Raw genomic sequence first — 19509 nt, forward strand, 5'->3', positions numbered from 1 at the left:
TAGAGTGAAGTGGGTTTGACAAGATTGCCAGAGCTCAGAGGCAGTGTCAAAAGACCATTTTGGTTGTAGGCATTTGATCTGGAGACAGTGGCAGCCTCTTGGGACCAAGATCTTTCTGGATGTTCTTTGCTGCCTGCTTCCAGTTCTTGAGGATTGCTTCTTTGGCGCGAAGGGAATTCCTTCCACCTATTTTCAAGTGTGTATTGAGTCTCTCCTTAAAAAAAAAGAAAAAGAAAAAAAAGTTAATAAACATGTGATCAGTGGTTTAGTGTGAGGGAGATGGTGGAATACAGGATAAACATGAAGTGACCACATTCCCCGAGTTCTTCCCACAGATCTGACTTCAATAACTAGGACAAGCCTGGAAGGGTTGTCCCATAGACAAAAGAGAGAAAGGATAATGAGATTATTATTCACGCTGTAGCTTCTCCTGAAAAGGCTGGGAAGGACTGAGTTAACAAAAGAGTTACCCCTTACTTAAGCCTCTCTTCCACACTCCCTCCCCTTCACAAGCTACAGGGATGCATTTAACAGTTGAAACAACCAAAGTAAACAGTCTAAGACAAATAAAGCTCAACGGAACCTAACTAAAAGATTGAAGGTGAACTGTGTGCCAGCCTCATGTTAAGCACTACAGGGGATATCAAAGAAGTAAAGGAAATGGCCCTTACTCTCAGGTAATATCCCCGGATTCGTTTCGACTGAACCAAGTTTTGGGAGCAAAATGTAATGGGGAAGAAGGATCATAAGCAATTGGCATTGAAAGTTGGAATTAGTAATTTGAGGTTGATTTCAAGCTATTCCGTTTAGTTGCAGGCTTTCTTAGCTTTTGTTATCACATTTTATTTTATTTTTTGTTTTTGGGAGAGAGAGAGAGAGAGATTATGTGGGAGAGGGGCAAAGGCAGAGGGAGAAAGAATCTTAAGCAGGCTCCATGTGCATAGCCCCATGCAGGGCTTGATGACCCTCAGATCATGACCTAAGCTGAAATCAAGAGTCAGTTGTTTAATTGTCTGAGCCATCCAGGTACCCCTAGGCTTTCTTGGCTTTTAATGGGAGAAGAGAGAAATGTAAACATTTTGGGAGGTAGGGGAGAGATTTGATGTCATCTTTAGGCCCAACCACTAATTGAAAACCCTGGAGACTGGAACTTTCACTCTAGATTCTAATCTTGATTTCGGGGTGTCTCAAAAAGATGCTCACCCTTCCACAGTGTGTCAGTTTCCTAACCTGGGAAATTAGAAGGTTATCCAAAGATGAAATAAACTGATTGAAAAACAAACTGGCAGTGTTAGATCTCTTGCAAATGAGTGGCAGCAACTAGACTGGGTAGAATGTCTGTGCTATTCTAAAGTCCCCTTGTGAGTGTGTGTGTGTGTGTGTGTGTGTGTGTGTGTGTGTGTGTTTATGTATATACACACATGTTTGGCTCAAGCCTGGGAGACTGGGGGTCCACTTGAGGTAGTGGCTTGGTCTATTATTAGTATCTTCCTTTGGTGCTATTTTGTGATATTTATTAACTAAAAGCAGTCTTGGCCTGTTGGATTGGGTGTGGGGTATCTTGCTTGCCATTGGCAGAATAATGGATAGAAGTCAAAGACTTGCCCCCATCACTCTATCCCATTATCCTGTTTTATTTTCTTCCCAGCCCTTATTACTATGTAAGATTCTCACATTTATTTATTTATTTACATGTGTGCTGACTTTGCTCTCTGCTATATCCCCAGCTAGGACAATGGAGCCGCATCTGGCATTTCCTAAGTTCTCAGTATTTTTGGAATGAATGACTCATAAAATAGCATCATTCCAGGAGCCCTTCTGCTGCAGGGTGTGAATGCTCTGAAGAACACTGCAGTCTGACACCTCCTGTGCCCTCTGGGAGACATTTGATTTTTGGTGCTGCCAAATAGGAGTATTTATTGTGTATGTATTTACTGCCTCCGCATTTCTGGTTCCTACCCCCTCTGGCTTTTCCATGGAAGTGGTCATTCTGATCTCATTTTTCTCTGGGCCCAGTTCCGTTATTGCACTTATATCATTGATGCCTGTCACCTCCTGATAGATTTTAATCTCCTTAACGATAGTGGTTTTGTTTTCCATGTCTTAGGATCACCATGCACCAAGCACGTGAGAAACAATAATAAATGTATGTTGCATGAAGTAATTAAGTGCCTATGAAAAACTTTCTGCATAATGTGGTAGGGGTAGGTGATGGTGAAGAGGTTATAAAATAAGCCAATCAGCATAGGCTTCCCGAGTACCTCCAGCTCCGTGAGGGATGCAGAGGCTTCCTTGCTCAGGGGAAGGAGAAATGCATAGATCAGGTGGTTAGGAAATCCCTCGTGAAAGAGATGGAAGGTGAATAAGACCCTGATGAGTGGGTAGACTAAGTAGGTAGGGGGAAATAGGCAGAGTCAGGGAATCTGAAGGTTGGGTGTGTAGAGGGAAGAAAGCTGCAAGATACGTTAAGTGATTGCAATTACACTAATCTATCTGCAATAGAGATTCCAGGTGGGGCATTACGTAGAGCTGAAGTTAGGAAGGTGGGTTAGGTTCAGATCGAGGGGACTTGGTGCTGGCCTGTGTCAGAGTTCTGCCCTATAGACAGTGGGAACCACTAAAATAGAACCTCCAGAGATATTCTTTGCTTTATATATAGATAAGAAATTGCTCTTGATTCAAGATTTGTGTTTTCTTTACATTGGAATCAGGCTCTTGCCACATATTGGTTAAAAGGGAAATACCAGTTAGGACAGTCACTCTTGTTGGGAAGACACTTCTTTATTATCTAAGCATTCAGTCCTGCCCATCCTCTTCATCCTTGTGGATGCTAAAGCTAAAGTGATGGATCTCTTGGCTTTCATTATAAGCCCACCTGTTCCCTCGGGAAGAAGAGGGGGGTGGGCATGAATAGGGAGTCCTGCTTGTCCTTGGTCACAAGTTTAACCTGCCCCAGTCGGAACAGCTTGCTTGCTAGTCCTGGTGTACAGTAATCATCCTGGGATCTGCCTTCAGTGTAATCTCAAATGTTCTCTTCCCCTCCCCCATGTTGGCTCTCCTTAGCCCATTTCTTTTTTTTTTCTTTCAGATTTTTTTTTTTAATTTATTTATTTGACAGAGAGAGAGAGCGAGAGTGGGAACACAAGCAGGAAGAGTGGGAAAGGGAGAAGCAGGCTTCCCGCTGAGCAGAGAGCCTGATGCGGGGCTCCATCCCAGGACCCTGAGCTGAAGGCAGATGCCTAACGACTGAGCCACCCAGGCGCCCCTCTGTAGCCCATTTCTTATGTGTACCCCTTTCCTGTCTGACTGCCTCGTTTAGTGGAGCCCATCTTCCAGCAGGATTTTGGAAATATAATCACATTTTGCTTTGGAAGACACTCTAAGAGCAAATAGTTATTTAAAACATACATATTTGGCAGGGACAATTCTATTTTTTTAAATTTTATTATTGAAATATAGTTGCTATACAATGTTATATTTGTTTCAGGTGTACAAACATAGTGATTGGAAAATTCTATACGTTACTCAGTGCTCACTGCAAGTGAGGTTACCATCTGCCACCACACAACATCGTTAAATATTATTGACTATATTCCCCATTCTGTATTGTTCATCCCCATGTCTTACTTATTTTATTACTGGAAGTTTGTACCTCTTAATCCCTTTCACTTATTTCTCCCACCACCATCCCTCTGGCAACTATCAGTTTGTTCTCTGTGTTTATGAGCCTGTTTCAGTTTTTTTGTTAATTTGTTTTGTTTCTTAGATTCCACATATAAATTAAGTCATATTCTATTCGTCTTTTTTGTCTGACTTATTTCACTTAGCATAATACCTTCTAGGTCCATCCGTGTTGTCACAATGGCAAGATCTCATTCTTCTTTATGGCTGAGCAATATATATATAAAACATCTTCATCCATTCATCTATCAATGGATACGGGTTGCTTCCATATCTTGGCTATTGTAAATAATGCTTTAATAAGCATGGGGGTGCATATGTCTTTTTGAATTAGTACTTTTGCTTTCTTTGGGTTAATACCCAATAGTGGAATTATGGATCATACAGTATTTCCCCAATTTTTTGAGGACCCCACCCATACCGTTTTCCACAGGGGCTGCACCGATTTACATTCCTACCAACAGTGCATGAGTGTTCTCTTTTCTTTATATCCTCACCAGTACTTGTTATTTCTTGTCTTTTTTTTTTTAAGATTTTTAAATTTTTAAGTAGTCTCTACACCCAGTGTGGGGCTCGAACCCACAACCCCGGGATCAAGTCACATGCTCTACTGACTGAGCCAGCCAGGTGCCCGTGTTATTTCTTGTCTTTTTGGTATTAGCCATTCTGACTGGTGTGAGGTGATATTTCATTATGGTTTGATTTGTATTTCCCTGATGATGAGTGATGTTGAACATATTTTCATGTGCCTGTTGGCCATCTATATGTCTTCTTTGGAAAAATGTCTATCCAAATCCTCTGTGCATTTTTTGATCAGATTTTTTTTGGTGTTTACTTGTGTAAGTTCTTTATGTATTTTGGATATTAACCAGATATATCATTTACAAATATCTTCTCCCATTCAGTAGGTTGCCTTTTGTTTTGTTGATGGTTTCCTCGGTGTGCAAAAGCTTTTTATTTTGGTATGGTCCCAATAGTTTATTTTTGCTTTTACTTCCCTTGCCTGAGGAGACATCTGTAAATATGTTGCTAAGGTTGATGTCCAAGAGATTACTGCCTATGTTTTGTCTTAGGAGTTTTATTATGATTTCAGTTCTCATGTTTAGGTCTTTTATCCTTTTTGAAGTTTTTTGTGTATTGTGTAAGAAAGTGGTCCAGTTTCATTCTTTTGCATGTAGTTGTCCAGTTTTCCCAGCACCATTTATTGAAAAGTCTGTCTTTTCCCCATTATATATACTTGCCTCCTTTGTCATAAGTTAATTGACCATATATGAGAAGGTTTGCTTCTGGGCTGTCTGTCCTGTTCTGTTGATCTATGTGTCTATTTTTGTGCCAGTACCATACTGTTTAGATTACTATAGCTTTGTAATATATCTTTATCTTGAAATCTGGGATTGTGATACCTCCAACTTTCATCTTTTTTCTCAAGATTGTTTTGGTTATTTGAGGTCTTCGAGGTCTTTTGTGATTCCATACAAATTTTAGCATTATTTGTTCTAGTTCTATGAAAAGTGCTGGTGGTTTCTTTCTTTTTTTTTCTTTTCTTTTCTTTTATTACGTTACGTTACATTACATCATTAGTTTTTGATGTAGTGTTCCGTGATTCATTATTTGCATATAACACCCAGTGCTCCATTCAATACGTGCCCTCCTTAATACCCATCACCGGGCTAACCCATCCCCCAACCCCCTCCCCTCTAAAACCCTCAGTTTGTTTCTCAGAGTCCGTAGTCTCTCATAGTTCGTCTCTCCCTCCGATTTCTCCCCCTTCATTTTCCCCTTCCTACTATCTTCTTTTTCTTTTTTTTTTTAAACATATAATGTATTATTTGTTTCAGAGGTACAGGTCTGTGATTCATCAGTCTTACACAATTCACAGCGCTCACCATAGCACATACCGTCCCCAATGTCCGTCACCCAGCCACCCCATCCCTCCCACCCCCACCACTCCAGCAACCCTCAGTTTGTTTCCTGAGATTAAGAATTCCTCGTATCAGTGAGACCATATGATACTTGTCTTTCTCTGATTGACTTATTTAGCTTAGCATAATACCCTCTAGTTCCAGCCACGTCATTGCAAATGACAAGATTTCAGGTTTTTTGATGGCTGCATAATATTCCATTGTATATATATTCCACATCTTCTTTATCCATTCATCTGTTGATGGACATCTTGGCTCTTTCCATAGTTTGGCTATTGTGGACATTGCTGTTATAAACATTTGGGTGCACGTACCCCTTCAGATCACTACATTTGTATCTTTGGGGTAAATATCCAGTAGTGCAGTTGCTGGGTCATAGGGTAGCTCTGTTTTCAACTTTTTGAGGAACCTCCATACTGTTTTCCAGAGTGGCTGCAGTGCTGGTGGTTTCTTGATATGGATTACACTGAATCTGTAGATTGCTTTGGGTATTATGGACATTTTAACAATATTGATTCTTTCAATCCATGAGCATGGTATATCTTTCCGTTTGTGTGTATGTGTGTGTGTTGTCTTCATTTCTTTCATCAATGCCTTATAGTTTTCTATTCCTAAGTATTTTATTTTATTTTTTTGGTTCAGTTGTAAATGGAATTGTTTTCATAATTTCTCTTCTACTTTGTTATTAGTGTAGAGAAATGCGACAGATTTCTGTATATTAATTTTGTATCCTGCAACTTCACAGAATTCATTTATTAGTTCTAATAGCTTTTTGGTGGAATCTTTAGGGTTTTCTATGTGTAGTATCATGTCATCTGCAAATAGTGACAGCTTTACTTCCTCCTTACCAACTTGGATGCCTTTATTTCTTTTTCTTGTCTGATTGCTGCAGCTAGGACTTCTGGTACTACATTGAACAACAGTGGTAAAAGTGGACATCCTTGACTTGTTTCTGATCTTAGAGGAAAAGCTTTCAGTTTTTCATCACTGAATATGATGTTAACTGTGGGTTTTTCATATAAGGCCTTTATTATGTTGAGGTATGTTCCCTCTAAACCTACTTTGTTGAGAGTTTTTATCACGAATGGATGTTTATTTTATCAAACGCTTTTTATGCATCTATTCAGATGATATGACTTTCAGCCCTCCTTTTGTTATTGTGATGTATCACACCGATTGATTTGTGACTATATAACCATCCTTGCATCTCTGGAATAGATCCCACTTGATTGTGGTGAGTGATGTTTTTTAATGTATTGTTGAATTTGGTTTGCTAATATTTGTTGAGGATTTTTGCCTATGTTGATCAGGCATATTGGCCTGTAGTTCTCTTTGTTTGTGGTGTCTTTGTCTGGTTTTGGTTAATGCTGGCCTCACAGAATGAATTGGGAGGTTTTCCTTCCTTTTCTATTTTTTAGAATTTTGAGAAGAATAGGTATTAACTCTTCTTTAAATGTTTGGTAGAATTCACCTGTGAAGCCATCGGGTCCTGGACTTTTGTTTATTGGGAGTTTTTTGATTACTGAATAAATTTCATTCCTAGTACTCAGTCTGTTCAAATTTTCTATTTCTTCCTGATTCAGTTTTGGAAGATTGTATGTTTCTAGGAATTTATCCATTTCTTCTAGGTTGTTCAATTGTTGACATATAATTTTTCATTGTATTCTCTTATAATTCTTTCTATTTCTGTGGTATCCATTGTTATTTCTCCTCTCTCATTTCTGATTTTATTTATTTGAGTCTTCTCTCTTTTTTTCTTGTTGAGTTTGGCTGAAGGTTTATCAATTTTGTTTATCTTTTCAAAGAACCAGCTCTTGGTTTCATCGATCTTTTCTATTTTTTTTTGTCTCTGTTTCATTTATTTTCACTCCAGTCTTAATAATTTCATTTCTTTGGGCTTTGTTTCTATTTCTTTTTCTAGTCCCTTTAGGCATAAGTTTAGATTGTTTGAGATTTTTCTTGTTTCTTGAGGTAGGCCTGTATCGCTATAAACTTCCTCTTACACTGCTTTTGCTATGTCCCAAAGATTTTGGATCATTGTGTTTCCAAACCATTTTTATTTTAAAACTGTTCATTCATACATACTCATAGACAAAAGACTGGAAGGTTACATACCAAATGTCAATAGTACTTCTTGTTTTGGTAAGGGGGTTGTGGGTGATCTTAACACTTTTTTTCTGCTCACTGTCTAAATTTTCTGCAGTGAACATGTATTGACTCATAAGAAGAGTACTCGAATTATTATTTTAAGTATACAACTCAACAGTGACTGGTAAGAATTATCTGTATTGTTTTTCTCAAGAAGTTTCTACTGTTGAAGTTAAAATAGATATTTCATGTGCTTGAAATCTGACCATAAAGTTACAAGGTGATTTTAGACAAATATACTAGAACTTGTCATAGATGGAAAAGAAAGTGTCCCTTTCACAGTTGTCACTCTGGAAGGACTTCTACTTACCCCAAGATACTGTTTCCCAAAGATGTTGTTTTGCTTTGGCGGTGGGGAACTTATTTTTTGTTAATAATTTTATTTATTAGACTAGGTGATAAATGTTCATGGTATGAAATTAAAAGGATAAACAGAGCAATGGTTTCTATTTCCTTTTCTGGTTATTTCTTTTATAAGGGTTTGTTGCATGGCCACAGTAGCTTACCTCTCTGAGGCTATGATGATAGTTTTATTTTTGTAAAGTTTTCTTCTCCATGCCTCATGTTCATTTCCTCAGTCCCTGCCTGCTTCTTTCCCCTGCAACTGTCTGCTTTGGTCTCTTCAGCCCTGTGAGAGACTTTCCTCAGATGTCTGGTAGTCAAGCTGTTAGCTAACACTTAATAGTCAGAAACCCAAATTCTAACTGGAAGCTCTGAGCCCACGGAAGGGGGGCTTGTCAGTGCAGAGCCGTGCAGGGGAGTCTGGACAGTCTTTTGTTGGAGAACAGCGTCCCACCCAACCCCTTCTTATGGTCTCAGCCTTACTGCCGTCACTGCCAGGGTGGGGGTTCTTGGTGCTGCAGACCCTGAGCCCTTTTTGGATTTTCTGGCATAAATTGGGTTGTTTCTTAATTTGTCTGCTGCTGGGTGAGGATTTGATTTTCTTGGATCTGCTAAGTTATTTTTCACGTGCTTTTCAGTTCCCCAAATTGTTACTTTTGTCCTCTTGTTTTGTTTCCCACCCTGGTGGGGATTTTGCTTTGAAGTGTTTTGGTGGGGAGGGTATCTTCTAAATTCACAGGAAGGATACAGAATTCAGTGTACTTGTTCAATCTGCCATCTTATTCCAGTGCTCCTCAAAATATTTCCTGAACCCCATACCGTTTTTTGGCAGAACAGAGCCACTTTACAAGCCCCATGGGATATAGTTCTCCACTCTAAAGCTTCGTCTATCTTGATCACTGATTTCATTGACAGACATAGTTCTGAATGACTTTCAACTGTTTCTAGGAATCAGATACATCCTCCTTACCAGGTTCAAGATTTTGTACAAGAATTGCCATAAATTGTTGCTGAGTCCCCGGCTGAGAAGTGCTGCGTACTGGGGCAGGCAAAGAGCATGTTAGGGAAAGGATAATGGAATTCCTGAGTCAGCCTTCTTGATGACTCCCATTTTGGTGTGTGACCCTTCCTAGAAGAGAGTCATTCCCACTGTGATTTGGACCCAGGAGGTGAGAGAGGTGGGGTGTAGGTCTTATATGGAGATGGACAGTGCCCCTCCCCCAATCTGATAGGTTCCCAGAGTATAGGTGCCCTCAAGTGGTCATGAACACAGGAGTGGAAGGCTAATCTAAGGAGGAAGTTGGTGCTTAGCTGGTGTCATTTTTCCCTCCAGGCTCCTGTGACGTTTGATGACATCACCGTATACTTGCTTCAGGAAGAATGGATGCTGCTGAGTCAGCAACAGAGGGAGATCTGTGGTTCAGACAAGCTGGTGGCACCACTAGGTATGGGTTCCTTTTCACTTTCCTGCCACCTGAATCTAGATCAGCATTCCAGATTGTATTCAACTATGACACACTTGAGAATTTTCTGGACTCCTACCATTTTTTTTTTCAGATCTGTTTACATTATTCATCTGCTCAGTCCCATATGTAACTTAACTGCACGTGGATTCACATCCCACCCTTTCTCTTCTCCCCTTCAGTTGACCAAGAGAAGTGGGGAAGTCGGGCATGTCAAGACTGGACCTTGATGCCTCACCATATCACAGGGTGCCAGGTGGGAAGCCCCACCTGTGGTCTGTGGAGCTGCAGGATGGATTTTGTTTCAGGTGCCCATAGGGCCCTGGGAGGTAGTGAGTGGTGGTAGAAACAGGATCATCTGGTATGTGGGAATCTGCTCTCAGTCCCAGCCTCCACCACGTGACACTGGGGTGCCTTCGACCAAACCCTTTCACTTTTTTTTTTTTTTAAGACTTTATTTAGAGAGAGAGAGTGTGCGTGTGCAAGGAGAGGGAGAGAGAGAACCTCCAGCTGACTCCATGCTGAGCGCAGAGCCCAACGGCCAGGCTTGATCCCACAACCCTGAGATCATGACCTGAGCCAAAACAGAGTCAGATGCTTAACGAACTGAGCCACCCAGGTGCCCCAAACCCTCTCACTTTTTAAGCCTTGGTTTCCTTCAGAGGGCTGTCGTAGAGGCTTAATGAGGTAAAACTACTTCAAACTTGGTGCCCATGTAGGTATTTTTCATCTTTTCCGTTTTCTGAGGGTCTTTTCTCTGCTTCTGTGGGTAGACTTTCAGTACCATGGACAGAAGTGATCGTCATTCCGCTGTGGGTACAACATATGTACTATTTTCTCAGTTCACCTTGATGACCACCTGCTGTGCCTTTCTCTTCTTGTCATGTTGGCCCCTGTCCAAGGCTAATGGGAGCAACAGTCTCAGCTCTCTGTGGGTGGAGGGATTGCAGCTGGGTTGGGTCTTCTCCCATGCCTGCCAAAACCAGTTTGAAAACTTCTGGTTCTTTTAAACCAGGAGTTGCAGAGTAGCAGCTCATGGGCCTTTTTTTTTTTTTTTTTTTTTTTTGGCTTTCATCACTTTTGCTTGGTTTCTTTACAATTAAAAAATTAAAAATAAATTTTTTTAAGTTCATTTAAGTAATCTCTACACCTAACGTGGGGCTTGAACTCACGACCCTGAGATCAAGAGCCACGTGCTCTTCCGACTGAGCCAGCCAGGTGCCTCAGTTTCTTTACAGTATTTAATAAGTTGTCAATATTTAACCCCTGGGAAATTTCACATGGAATTATGATTTCTGGTTTTTCTTGAAAAGCAGGACAGTCTGGCTATGCTGACCCTGAGTTCTGAGTTCCACATGGTGGCCTCCCCCTGGGGGTGGGGAGCAGCGGCTGCCCCCACACACAGGTCACCACAGCCTCCTCATCTGGCCTGGTTTCCTCAGTTATGGTATTGGTCTGACCCCTCTCAGCATTTGACTTTATGAGCCTCTGTTCTAAACCAGTAGTTTTCATACCTTTTCAGCCTCAAAAGGGGCACAGAGCCTTGTTTGTGCCTCTCCTTGCATTCACTCAGACCCCCATTCTTTTGGGGACCTCATGGATATCTGAGTTTCTGTCTGAGTTTCCAAACCACCGTGCTAAAGCATCGAGATTCCTACCTGTGTCCTTGACCAATTATTTTACAGTGCGGGGAGGATGTCCCAGGTAGACCCTTCCTTAATGTTGTGATGTGACCTGGATCCAAGACTTCATAAGTGCCTCTCTCTGTTCCTGACTCAGGACCGACTATTGCCAACCCAGAGCTGTTCTATAAGTTTGAGCAAGGGCCAGAGCCATGGCTAGGAAATGTCCAGAGCCAGAGGAATGTTCTGAGCCACCACCCAGGTAAGTGTGGATCCGCACGGGAGGAGGGGTGCTAGCTGGAGAGAGGGAGCAGGAAGATGGGCACCAGGGCTCCTGTCTCATCCTTGGCCTCTCCCTGTTCTCTGCCAACTCACTCACACGCATGCTGTCCTTCCCCAGCCACCACCTTATCTGAAATATGCACATCTCCCTCAACATTGTCCTCCAACTTCTCCATCTCCCTTTATTTTATTTCTTCCTGAGAGTATATGTTGATTTTTAATTCTATATGCTAAGTTCCATGGAGACATGACTTTGTCTTGTTGACTCCTGTAGTCCCATTGGTCTCATTGCTGAGACCAATGCCTGGCGTACGGCAGTTGCATGATAAATAATCACTGAATGAATAGACAGATGTTTGTTAAGGTCTAGGGATTTATCTTGGCTTTTCTCCTCTGAGAAGCCTGTCCTGTTGAGGGACTGGCTTGGCTAGAGTCAGGCCAGGTGACATCTTGTCATTGGATGAGATGGTTGAGTGGAGCAGCCCCCACTGTAGGAGAAAAGGGAGGACAGCTCTTACGGGAGCTGACTCACAGGCATCTGCTCTCCCCCGTGATCTGTCTCAGAGGGACCACATGGAGCCCAAGACTTCAGAGATACTAATTTATTTTGTTTTCCAATGCTTGGCTCTTTTAAAAAAATGTTTTATTTATTTATTTGACAGAGAGAACACACATGCACAAGCAGGGGGAATGGCAGGCAGAAGAGAGGGAGAAGCAGGCTCCCTGCTGAGCAGGGAGCCCAATGTGGGGCTCCATCCCAGGACCCTGGGGTCATGACCTGAGCCGAAGGCAGACCGACTGAGCCACCCAGGCACCCCCAATGCTTGGCTCTTAATTTTGACCCGGCTTTCTCTTTATTAGCCATTTTGTGCTCCTGAGTTGGCTACAATTAGAGCAAATACCGTTGAGTCCTTGGCCACTGGGCTCATGCACTTACGTTGATGCACAAGAAATGGCTGTGGAGGAGTTTAGAGCGTCTAAGCTGCATTTCAACTTAGGAGTGAATAAAGAAATTTCTAGTTTAACTTGAGGAAGAAAAATCTTAGTTCATGAGAGTTGTTGCCTCTTTGGAAGGGCTGTGGTGTGAGAGTGGACTTGTGTTTCTCTGAAGGGCTGAAGTAGAGACCCTGGGTGGAAGTCACTTAAAAGTGGAGCACAGCTTAAGGCAAACTCTGGGGACCAAAACCATCTACCCAGGAGGTGGTAGGCCGTACCCTTGCCCGAAAGATACGTGAGCAAAGTGCAAATGCCTGTCTGGCAGGGGTACCGGAGAAGGGGATTCCTGCTGAGGATGGAGTTGCAGGATTTGGCTTTAATTATCTTCTTTAACCGACATTTTATTAAGTTCAGCGTTCTTATCCATAAATAAGTTGGAACTCCTGAAGATGGTTCCACTATCTTAGGTTGCAGAGATGAAACTGTAGAGATCTTTTTGGCCAGGCGTATCTGCCCTTTAAACTTCAAAAAGGGGGAGATGCTTAAAGCTCACTTGATTGTCTTCAGGGTCAGGTGGGGTGGGCCTGGGGAGCTGGGGGTCTGAACGAAGAGAATTCCAAGTAGAGCCTGGGCCACTCTTGTGTGTGATTTCCAGCTCTCATATTTACTACACCGAGAGGCCCATGAGGTGCAGTGGCTCTAACTATAGGATTTCTGAGCAAATTCCATTGGTCTCTTTTCTCTAAAGGGAAAAACAAGATGGGCTGCATGGAAGAAAGGGACTCGCGAAGTCCTGCCAGAGAAGCCGGACTAGATCTGCCCCCACAGAAGAAAGCCTGTCTTTCCCACTTCAGCACAGAGCATGGCAACATTGAGGTAGACTGTACAGGGAAAAGCAAAAAACCCTTGAAGCCCCGCTCTATCCAGAAGTCTTGGTTTGCGCAGTTCCCATGGCTGGTCATGAATGAGGAGCAGACGGCTCTCTTTTGCTCTGCTTGCCGCGAATACCCATCTGTCAGGGACAAACGGTCAAGATTAATAGAAGGTTATACAGGACCATTCAAGGTGGAGACTCTCAAATACCACGCCAAGAGCAAAGCTCACCTGTTCTGCGTCAATGCCTTGGCAGCACGGGACCCCATCTGGGCGGACCGTTTCCAAAGCGTCCGAGAGGAATCTGGAGATGTCCTGGCCAGCCCTGAGCACCTCTTTACGGCAGACTATCCCATATTGTACCCCCCGGGGCCTCTGGGAGCCTATGATAACATGGCCCAGCTTCTGCCCAGCCCAAGAGCTGACCTGGAGGACCCTGGGGGGAATGGAGCATTTCCTACATTGTATCTAGACTGCATTTCTGAGTTGAGGGAAAAAGAAACTGCTGATGATACCCACAGGTCATCAGATGTCAACATTTTGGGTGATGCTGCTGAACCCGGCGGCCAGGTAATGTGTTTGTAATGATTGCTGTGTCTCAAGGGGAAGGATTCCATCCTAGCAACAACACGTGTCGCATGACGATGATGGGAAAATTATAATAGCCATACCTGCTGCAAACATTATAATGTTCTAGACCCTAACATGCTTACGGTGCACTAGGCATTGTTTTATGTGCTTTACTAATGTTACCTCATTAATTAATTTATTTAAAGATTTTCTTTCTTTATTTTAGAAAGAGAGAGCATGCCTGGGGGGAGGAGCAGAGGGAGAGGGAGAGAGAATCTCAAGCAGACTCCCTGCTGAGCATGGAGCCTGATGCGGGGCTTGATCTTACCACTCTGAGATCATGACCTGAGCCAAAAACAAGAGTCAGCCATTAACCAACTGAGCCACCCAGGCACCCTGTGTTATTTATTTAAGACAACAGCCCTATTATTTTCATCTCCTTTCGCAGATAACAGAACACAATTAGTGGGACAGAACGTTCCAACCTCTGATACAAAGAAAACTTCTTAAGTTCAGGATGATAACCTTTATCCAGAATCCAAAACAGTCACAGAACTCAGTAAATAATACGTGACCACAGAACAACCACAGAGCTCTTAAATAATTAATTTCTAAAATGTTTTTAACTTTAACTTCAGAATTATGCAGCAGCATTAAACACTGCAGAATTTCCTCACACGCGTTGTTTTATGTAATGTTTTTGATGCTGCTCTGAGGCTGGTGGAGCAAGTCCTATTAACTTGTCTTGTTGGGAGGACACAGAGCGTGGGGGGACTGACCTGGCCAGAGCCCGAGGGCTCGTGGTGCACCTACGCCGGAGCATGGCCACCAGCCGGCGGCGCCTCCCCTCCACTCCCTGCGCACGCGCACGTGGGCCCGGAAGCTCCAGCGCTCACCTCGTGGGTACCTTGTAAGTTCCTAGGTCTTTGCAAAGGTGGCTGTAAGGAACCTGTGTGAACTGGAATTTTGAGTAACGAGATCCTTCACCATTTCTCAACTATTTCATATAAGCAAGATTTTACTAGAAACCATTTTGAGTACCCCTCGGGTATTCCCATGAGAATAGCTCAGCTGTTCCTCAGACCTCACATCATAAGGGCCCAGCCAAAGTTAGTAAGCTTGAATTTTTCCAGAATCTAGAAAAGTGACGAAGCTCATTTCTCTTCATGTTCATGTTCATTCTACTTTTTAGTATTAGAAGCTAATAAATAGGTCTAACGAGTCACTGAATATAAGCATCTTTCGTTCTTCTGTACTACGTCTTTTTTCCTTCCTCTCCCAGTGGGAAATCTTAGCAGGTGCTAGAGGCAGATGGTCACCATTGTAGTCATGGTTGAGTAGAGGGCACCCCCTTAGGACTGTATAGGGCAAGATACAGTCATAAGGCTCTGCCAGGACCCCTGTTCTTCAGCGCTTTTTTATTACCTCCTAAGAGACCCTAGGATCAGACTGAGGCTCGTTTTTTTGTTTTTTTTTTTTTACCTACTAACTCTGGGCCTCACAAATTTGCTTCTCTAACTTTCGATGGATACATTAATTCCTCGGAGTTACATCTGGGCCTCTTGGCAAGCCTCCCAAGGGAAATAGGCCTTGAGAAGGACCCTAAAAGTATCACGCTGGGTGTCTGGCGTAAGAGGCGTATTGAGTGACTACTGCTCTTTGTTGCAGGATCCTTCTGAAGAGGGGCTGTTTGAGGAGGTTCCTGTGGTGTTTGAGGAGCTCCCGGTGGTGTTTGAGGATGTGGCGGTGTATTTCACCCGGGAGGAGTGGGGCATGCTAGTCAAGCGGCAGAAGGAGCTGTACAGAGACGTGATGCGGATGAATTATGAGCTGTTGGCTTCCCTGGGTAAAGATTCACGTAGACCTTTGTTCGCCACCATCATCTGACATGGGAAACCCACAGGGCAGCTGTGGCTTGTGGTCATCTTCCCATTTCTGCCCCTCTCCCTGTACATAGAGAGAGATTATATTTTTTGCACCCCAGAACTCTCCCTGCTTTGGGATACAGTACTTTATCCACTCTTCATCCATCTCTCCGTCCATCCTCCATCCTCCACCAAACATTTATTGACTACCTCCCATGTGCCAGATGGACACAAATGAAGCAAGGTCTCTGCTTTCAGGGGGCTAGCAGGTTTTCGGGAGAGACAGACACTTGAATGGGAAACTCTAAAATAACACAAGCTCCATAAGAGAAGTTCAGGAAAAGTGCCCTGAGGCTGCTGAGGAAGGACGATTTCATTTTGCTGGCTGTTGGAGGGAGGGATCGGGAAAGTCTTTACAGGGTATGATATGTTTTAACTGAGTGGGGCGACAGGACAGGTGGACAGGGAGAAGGAAGGGCATCTGGACATGACAGAGGGAGGGACGGCATGGGCAGAGGCGTGGAGGTGCCTCTCCTCCTATGCCAGGGCTGTTTCCTCGTGCCCAGGGGCCGACAAGCGTTGGTGGGCTTGGCCGAGGTGTCACTAGTGGGGGTACTGGAGAAAGATGAACATAATAGTGCTTGTTACCTTCTCAGAAGAGTGCTCTCTCTTGCATCTGCCTCTTGGTCTCTTTACCTTCTGTTTCTGTCAGATACCCAGGGTTTTCATCAAAAAGGGAAGGCAGGGGGCATCAAAAAAGGAAGACAACTTTTCATCTTAGAAAACTCTTATTTACTTACTAGCATATCTGGTAACAGCAACCTTCCAGAAGAGGCTGCTGTGCATGACTTAGGAATACAGCAGCAATCTGCATCGTGACTTCTACAGGATAAGAGCTAAGAATATCTGTGATTTCACTGATGTCCTAGCCCTTGGTTTATACCACCCTTTCATGCGCAGCTAAAATATGGATTATTTTCTGCACATTCCTGACCCATATGCTTGTTTTTATCATTGTTCGTAATTTTTAAATGGCTCCTCAAACATTCAGAAATGATGTAAAAACTGGTTTCTTTTGTGACAATAGAGGTGTTGTCTTCATGCCCTCGGCCCAGGGCACTTGTACAAAGTACGCCTTCAAAGAGCATCACTACCCCTGGCACTGTTTAAAAGCAGTGAGAATGAAGGGAAATTCATTTTTAAGAAGTACACACCCACTTACAAGAAGTTGGCTTTTGCTTGAAAGGAATGCACCCTAGTGATGTGCTTTGCCCTGGGGACTCCTGTGGAAAGCAGCGGGTGACTGGTATTGAGCATGGGGTGTCTCCTGACACTGGGGCTGGCCGAGCTCCATGTAAGCGCTTGGTCAGTTTCTTTTTAACTTATGTAAGTGAGGAAAGGGGGAAATCTTCGCTCCCTGGGGGAAATAAGGGACAGTTCAGTCTGGGTTATGTTTTGTTTGGATGAACAATAAGTATAGTCAGAGGAAGGGTAATTAAGTTTGCTTGAGGGTTGCAGCAGGAGTCAGGGAAGGCTTTATAGAGAACGGGGCTGTCCTCGTCACTCATCTGTGGGACTAAAACGGGTACAGAAGTCTGGAAACAGAGTTGCATGTGTGATCCCTTTTTGTGACTTTAATTAGGTCTTCAGTGATTATCCTTTAATTGCTGTCTGATTTAGACAGTTTTCATGTGTGAAGTATAAAACTTTAAGGAGACTTCAGAATATAACTGGGGCCAAACAAAAATGATTTATATGTTTAAATATGAACTTTTAAAGGGCATTGAGCTGATCACTGGGATATAAAACAGTGTTGAAATACAGTGCAGGTGCTATATTGCTTTGGTGAGTGTTTTTTCTCCCACATTTCATCCTCCTGTGACAACCACTTTAAGAGTTGAGAATCAAATAGTATTTGGTGCTATCTTTGAATTATTAGTATTTTTTTTTTTTTTTTTTACAAATAGGACTTCTCCTTGGAGTGACCTTAAATTTTGAAAAAGAAAATCCCATCATAGTTTTCACAGCCAAGAAAAGTTCTGTTGGCCTTTGAACAAAATCTCCCATCCCTTTTTAATGTTTCTTATATTTTGTCTTAAAAGACTGTGTGTGATCTGCTTATACTGGGTGTTTCAGGAAGCTTCTGTGTCTTTCTTTTATTCTTATGTCTGGAAATCATAACAGTGGCTTCTGCTGGTCACTGAGTATCTACTGTGTGCAGGTCCTGTGTTGAGTCTCATATATATATATCCTCTCTAATCCTTAAACCAAACCTCTCAGGCAGGTAGTAGTAGTCTTTTCAGATGAGAAAACAGACCAGGGAATCCCAGCTAAGTAGCTAGAAAACAGAGAAACTGAAATTCTTTCTATTCTGTGCATTGCGTGTGCCTTTACGCTCCTTATACTTCCTGCTTGTGGATGTTTACTGCCAACTGGACTCCATCTCTTTCTGTTTCAAGATTTGTGCTAATCATGTTGTTAATATATAAGAACAATAATAATAATATTATTGTTATTATACACCAGGTATAAGATGAGATTATTTAAGACTTCAAACAGTGTAAGAATTTTCTAAAAGTCTTCACTCCCATCCCCAGTCCCCCTTGCAGGAGGTTGCCAGTTTTCCCAGCTCTTTCAGACCTTCTGTGCAGGTTGCTGTTAGCTCCTTCCCTCCACGAGAACTGGCTGGAGAAAGGGGACTGGGTGCCCCCGGTGATCAGCTCATGTTGCTGCAGCCCAGCTCAGCTTAGGTGGTGGGACGTCGGGTCTGCAGGTCATCATGCTGTTGATTTCCTGTTGCTCAGATCCTTTGAGGGAACCCAGCTAATTCTTCCATTGCTCTTCTTAGGGTTTACAACTAGTAGATTTGTTCTTTCAGATTTTATACTTGTTTTACCTGTTCTTGAAAAGACAGTCTCAATTTGATGTGATCAGACGTAGTATTAATTTCTGTCAGGTATTTGGCAGTTAAACTGCATGGACTGGAGCTCTGCAACAGATGGAGCGTTCCCAGGGTAGGTCCACTCACCTGTCACACCCTCCTTGGCCTCATTGCCTGTCTTATCAATAGGACTGAACATGTAGAGGACAGTCACTTTGTTTATGGAGAAAAAAAGAGGCGTGTGTTTTGTTTTTAACACTTTCCTTTTTTTTTTTTTGCACAGAATTTTTAACTTTGTTATCAGCTACTGAGCTATGAGATACAAACCAATCAAAAAACATTAAAGTTGCTTGAAACAGGTGTGTACATTTACACTGCACAGAAGCCAGAGTCCTATCTTCTGATCCCAAAGCCATTCCTCTGGGGAAGGATGGCCTCAGCTTAGGGGGTAAAGGAACACTGTTAAGTTACAATAGTAAGAGTCTCGTCCACCTAGGCAAGTAGTCAACAACTGCAGCCACATTTTTTATGGGCACCAAAAACTTACGTGAAATCAGTTTTTAAAGGTTCTCTTAATCATAAAGTTTTCAAATGAAAACAGGAACCCCACTTCCCCTGTCGGCATTCCAGCTCACTACCCAAGAGACTTGAGTACTTCTCTTAAGGCAACCGGAAGCCCACTCTAGCCTTGAATGGTGACTTCTGCCCGGTACGTGACCTGTCCTTTGTTCGCCAGTAAATGCAATCCGACAGAACGTGCCATGGGGGAAACAGGAATTTGTGCAGTGCTGCCCTCTGGTAAAAGGGGAACACAGCACTCAAAGCAAAAGGCCACGGAAGGCTCCCTGAGAATCCAGTAGATCCAAGAGAAGCCTTCAACTTTCCCAATACACTTTGCCGCTGGATCCAAGTAGGACAGTGCCC

At 42.9% G+C, this 19509-nt stretch overlaps 1 protein-coding gene across 9 annotated transcripts in view; it reads left to right on the forward strand.

Moving 5' to 3' along the window:
* Positions 1-19509, forward strand: part of ZNF862 (zinc finger protein 862) — a 35662-nt gene that overhangs the window by 906 nt on the left and 15247 nt on the right. For 2 of the 9 annotated variants that reach the window (XM_073899347.1, XM_025854865.2), the window contains exons 2-5: positions 9427-9538; positions 11336-11440; positions 13145-13839; positions 15508-15685. In XM_073899347.1, coding sequence (XP_073755448.1) covers positions 9478-9538; positions 11336-11440; positions 13145-13839; positions 15508-15685 — 1039 coding nt within the window. In that variant the 5' untranslated portion in view covers positions 9427-9477. Of the gene's footprint in view, positions 1-77; positions 197-226; positions 678-1727; positions 1924-9426; positions 9539-9738; positions 9813-11335; positions 11441-13144; positions 13840-15507; positions 15686-19509 lie in introns of those variants that run through there. The other 7 variants (XM_073899344.1, XM_073899342.1, XM_073899345.1 and 4 more) reach the window with 7 other exon arrangements.

Source organism: Callorhinus ursinus, unplaced genomic scaffold (assembly GCF_003265705.2).
Source record: "Callorhinus ursinus isolate GAN/ISIS: 27379988/994484 unplaced genomic scaffold, GSC_fseal_2.0 scaffold12, whole genome shotgun sequence".
NCBI classification, from domain to species: Eukaryota; Metazoa; Chordata; class Mammalia; order Carnivora; family Otariidae; genus Callorhinus; species Callorhinus ursinus.